This window comes from Austrofundulus limnaeus, unplaced genomic scaffold (assembly GCF_001266775.1).
Source record: "Austrofundulus limnaeus strain Quisiro unplaced genomic scaffold, Austrofundulus_limnaeus-1.0 Scaffold346, whole genome shotgun sequence".
Taxonomy (NCBI): Eukaryota; Metazoa; Chordata; class Actinopteri; order Cyprinodontiformes; family Rivulidae; genus Austrofundulus; species Austrofundulus limnaeus.
Window position 1 is genome coordinate 468785 of NW_013952748.1, and position 5715 is coordinate 474499.

Below are 5715 nucleotides of genomic sequence, written 5' to 3' on the forward strand. Positions count from 1 at the left end.
CACACACACACACACACACACACACACACACACACACACACACACACACTTATACACATACTCTTAGTGTGACAGGTAAGAAATTAAAAGCCTGAGTAAGATGAATATATATGGCCATAAAGACGTTTGTCTCTGACAGTAACTCACTGCTCCGACCTCCACTGTTTTGTTTTCATTTCATTTTTAGGACCGACTCTGAGCCTCAGTCATGATTTATAATTAAACACGCTACCTGTGAAAGCTCCTTTTCACAGCTGATTTCATTGGTCATACGTCATGTATTGGAGCTGCTCGGTTCCTGTGTCCTTATTTCTTCAGGTCCAGTTTGATGACATCACATGTGCCAGCAACATGGAAAATACCAACCGCAGAAAAATACCAGCTATTGATAAATCCATGAGCTGAAGGATTTACTGAGATTTGCTCAAGAATTAACTGAATATTCAAAGCAAACAGCAATTAACAAAACTAGCTGAAGGCAAATGGCTCTAACTCACTTATAGCTCTGTTCAGAAGTAGAGGAGGGCAGTGAGGAACTACATTTACTTCAGTACTGAATTTAAGTACAACTTTTGGGTATTTGTACTTTATATTTTACTTTTACTCCACTACATTTCTCTGTTGGCTTTAGTTAGTAGTTAGTTTTTAGCTGTTTGTGTAATTTGTATCACTGTAAAATTACACACTACATCCCTGTACAGTGGATGGTGATAAGCACAGATTTGAATAATATTAATAATTTTGTGCTACTGTCATGGTCTGTTTGTATGCCTTGGTTTTTCTAGTGTTTCAGTGTTTCCCTGTGTGCTCCCTGCCCTACCCACACTCACCTGTTTCCTATTGTGTTTCCTCATTTAGTTCACCTTTATTTTCAGTGTCTTGTGCTTTGACTCTTGTCAGATCATTGTGTTGTGTTGTCCTACCAGCCTGTTTGGTGTCCTCGTGCTTCGTGTTTTCTCCTGAGTTTTTCAAGTGACTTTTCAAGCTGCCTCGTCAGCGTTTCTTGCACTTTGAAATGCTGCCTGCATCCTGGGTTGATCCATGTTAAAACCTTACACCTGCTAGTGTTGCCTTATAGCTACACAGGTATAAGTAAACATATTAGACATGTTTCAGCACTATGGGTCTTTGTTTAGATCCTGATTAGTCCTGGTTTTAACCTGGACTCATCTCATTTAAAGTTAGCATCATTATTATCAGCGCTAACACTAAAGCTAGCAGGCTAAGCTGAGGTTGTTCTTCCATGAAGCAGCTCTGTTGTCCTCCATCCATATTTTCAGTTCCAGGCTGAGTCATTTCTACCTTCTCCTCTCTGTCAGCTGTAGTGTCCAAGAGTGGGGGGCCTCTTCTCAGGAATGCACAGATGTGTTGTGCCTCTTTTAGTTTTCCTGCTCCAGAGCTCGGCACATATTACCATATTAGGAAAGGGAATGCGTAAGGTATACCGTGACAAAATTTATGATGCCTCTGTTGAACTACTGTGAAGCCTATAAAGAGGCTTGTACGCCCCCTACCCTTGGCCTTCGTTCTTCATCTTTCTTACTTGGTGAATCATTTGGCTTGGAGTTCATAATTTGGTTTTTGGCTGTAATCTCCTGGACTGCAAAATAAAGATTCTTGCTGTTCAACCAGCCTGTTTCAGAGTTTCTCTCTTCATTGAGCAGCAGCAGTTCCACAGAACCAGAAGATGTGGTTATTTCACCTCACAACGCTCTCTGGTTTCATTTAAAAGAGTCGATCATCAGATATTGTCCAAGATTAACCTTCAGGGTGGATATAGCTCGCTAGCAGCCTCGCACCGAGGACCTATCCACATCATCATTTACCCAGAATGCTTTGTGTGTAAATAAAATGGATCAGTCAGTGTAATATATTTTTAACATTTACAAAACGAATCAGCCTACAGTATTTTTCCAGACTATATTTTGCAGTTAAAATATCCATCCATTCATCCATCCATCCATCCATCCATCCATTTTCTTCCGCCTATCCGGGGTCGGGTCGCGGGGGCAGCAGCTTCAGAAGGGAGGCCCAGACCTCCCTCTCCCCAGCCACTTCTTCCAGCTCCTCCRGGGGAACTCCAAGGCGTTCCCAGGCCAGCCGAGAGACATAGTCCCTCCAGCGTGTCCTGGGTCTTCCTCGGGGCCTCCTCCCGGTGGGACGTGCCCGGAATACCTCACCAGGGAGGCGTCCAGGAGGCATCCTTACCAGATGCCCGAGCCACCTCAACTGGCTCCTCTCAACGTGGAGGAGCAGCGGCTCTACTCTGAGTCCCTCCCGGATGACTGAGCTTCTCACCCTATCTCTAAGGGAGAGCCCAGCCACCCTGCGGAGGAAACCCATTTCGGCCGCTTGTATCCGGGACCTCGTTCTTTCGGTCATGACCCAAAGCTCATGACCATAGATGAGGGTAGGAACGTAGATCGACCGGTAAATCGAGAGCTTCGCTTTCTGACTCAGCTCTCTCTTCACCACGACGGACCGGTACAGCGCCCGCTTTACAGCAGACGCTGCGCCAATCCGCCTGTCGATCTCCCGCTCCGTTCTTCCCCCATTCGTGAACAAGATCCCCAGATACTTAAACTCCTCCACTTGAGACAGGACGACCCCCCTGACCCGGAGAAGGCACTCTGCCCTTTTCTGGGTCAGGGGGGATGGATGGATGGATGGATGGATGGATGTTTGTCACTAACCGTTTTTAATGCACATTTAGAAGTATCTCATCTTGAAAAGTGAATGGAAACGGCATGATTAAAAAAAACTTCCTCTAATTCACATAAAAGTTGACACACTGGGTTGAGGTGGTTTTTGGTTTTTTTTTTTCGAAAAAGAGTTAATGCACAAAAGGATGGATGAAAACACATTTGTCGAATAAGTTCTGACGTAGCGAATATTTATCTCACATGGTTGACCAGCTGTTCTCACTGTCTGTCTGGTACCGGTACCAGAGCGACTGCAGCAGGACCCTCCTCCCGCTGTCGGTGTATTTTCAGTTATTCCCGTAACATAAAGAGAACTGCATTTCTTTCTCTACGTCTCCAGACAGCAGTAACATCAGCAGAACTAGTTGAGATGACAGAATAATTATAACTTTCTGATAGTAACAACATGTTCCTGATGACTTCATTAACCTGAGATGTGTCCCTGTGAGTTTGTGACGTTTACTTCCTGTTTACTACACACATGCATCTGACGTAACTGATTCGCTTTAAGCCAGTTGATGGAAACACGTCTGATTCACATTTCTTTGTTTTTTCCTTTTTGCAAAATTTTTATAATTCAAGTTAAAATAGGATGAAAATAAGGTATAGTCTGTTTATTTTTGGTTTGCTTATATTCTGTGATATTTTGTTATTCAGATTATCTCTGTGTTTTTTGTATCCTTTGTTTCTTCTTTGGTCTCTTGTGTTCTTTGTTGTCATTCATGTTTTCCTCAGTCAGCTCCAGTCACTCTCCTGTCTGTTGTTAATAATCAGTCTTCATCCAGGTGTTGCTCCTCTTCCTTCTCCCTCAGTTTCTATTTAACCACTCCTCTGCTGGATCATTGCATTGCTCGGCCCTTCTGTCTCAGTCTTCCTGTGTTTCCCTGCATCTCCTGAGTTTTTGTAATTTTGCTGCCACGTCAGCTTTTTGTTGTATTTAATAAACGTTTTTATTTTTCTGCGTGTCCCATGTCTGCCTGCTCCTGGGTTCATTCACCAGTTAAACCTGACAAAGTTAAACCATTTCAGACTTCTAGTCACTTTGTTCTATTAATGGATTTTTACCAAATAAACTGTTAAACTGCTTTTAAATGTTTCCTCTAAACAGAGTCAGAGCTCCTGAATGAGTCACTAGATACTCAAAAACTGTTCCAAGTCTTGTCGTTGAAGTGGCAACTGTAGAGACTTAATGAGGTGACAGTTCTTGTAAAAGAGGTATAAGTAGGATGTGACGATGCTCTGGTTGCAGGGCCTGTCTGTCATTGGGTGGGAGCAACACTTAACCCAACCTCTCCATGTATAAATCTGTTGGTGTGACTGTGGTGGTCTGGAGGGACCGTAGGTTCAGAATGATCCACCACCGAGTGACAGAGGGGCGAAAGAATAATGCAGGAAGCTGTAAACGTCACTGACCATATAAAGTTCTGCTACATAAGGCTAATGCATTATTATATATTGTATTTGGAGCTAATGATTTGTCTAAAGAAGCAGAAATTTTTCCCAAATATTCTCAGCTACACTCAAATATATTGTTTAAAAAGTAAGTATTTTTGAAAATGCATACTCGATTACTTTAACTTAAGTAGTAATTTGACAGAGCTACTTTTGCTTTTATTGGAGTAATATTTGACCAGTAGGATCAGTACTTTGCACCTGTTCAGCAGGTACATTTGGTGTGGTAGTTACAGGTAGTGGGTGAGATTCAGTGAGATACTCTGTGTTTAAAATCTACATAAACTTGTGCTGAAATTCTTCAAACAACCGGTTCTTTGTTGACCTAAGGTTTTTTTCTTTACCAACATACAACTGGTGGAGGTGGTGTGGTGGTCAGTGGTCAGTGTGAGGCTTCTGGTTTGAGCCCAGTTTGGATCAGGAAGGACTGATGCTGATTCCAGTAAATGCCTTTATTTTCTCTTTGTGGTTGAATGTTGGTTTTTACTAAACAAGAGAGAAAACATCCAATCAACAAGCTTCATCCATTTAGTCTCCATTGATCTTGTGTTCTTCACCACGATGAAACGGCACAACTAAATGAAATAATGCCCGTCTTTGTAAATCTAATTATTTCTTGGACCTAATGGGGTAAAAAATGTAATGTCAGTGAAAAAGAACATTGATATCTTTCCAGTAAGAACTCGTCATCAGAATGAAGATTCATTTATCTTGTTAATGATTTGACTCTTGGACCATTACAGAGAGACAAAACACACAAATAAAGACACCCCCCCCCCCCTCCATCTCTCTGCAGGAAGAAGGAGACTCCAGGTTTTACTGCAAGCTGTGTGACAAGAAGTATGTGAGACACCAGCAGTACGAGAACCACATTAACTCCTACGACCATCACCACAAGCAGGTGAGTGGGAGCTTTGCCCAGAGGTTTCCTTTGGTCCTTTAGGGATAAGATCAGGTTTTATTACATCCCAGTGGCACAAAAACAACAACACCTCACCACCAGCACACGTGTCCTCTGTTTGTGTCCGCTGTATGATTTCTGCTGGTTTCCTCTAACTGACAGACCAGCTGAACCACATCAGTGCTGTAACGTCCAGTTCTCTTTTTATTTCCAATTAGTCACAATTTAGCTTCACAGGTTCCCAAGCAGTTTGTCCAACTGTGTTTCTCAGGAAAAAAAAACAAGCTGTGGACCCAACTGTCTCACTCCGAAAAACCTTTAAATGTTTTTAACTGTCCAAACAAAAACACACCCTATATGACCACCAAATACGACCACCCTGATGCTGAAAATATCACTGATGTGTTTAAATGCTGTGTTTGTGTGACTGCGAGGTTTAGACAATAAAACACATATTAATAAAAAAAATTCTGATTTGGATGAAGCTTTAATAAACGTCAGTCAGACTGACAGTCCTGATGCTATGGAGAGCAGTTTCACTCAAAATAAAAAAGTAATAATAAATAAATACTGTAATAATAAAGTATTAATAATATTCCAACAAATACATAAATGTCCACAAAATCAAAGTATTAAAAATATTTCAGCATGTTATTTATA

At 41.8% G+C, this 5715-nt stretch overlaps 1 protein-coding gene across 1 annotated transcript in view; it reads left to right on the top strand.

Annotated features, from left to right (window-relative positions):
* The window catches only part of LOC106527874 (uncharacterized), a gene marked incomplete at its 5' end in the record, with an annotated part of 182668 nt that overhangs the window by 125628 nt on the left and 51325 nt on the right, over window positions 1-5715 (top strand). Inside the window, 1 exon segment of the mRNA XM_014022887.1 lies at window positions 4951-5055. Within this exon segment, the coding sequence (XP_013878341.1) occupies window positions 4951-5055 (105 nt within the window).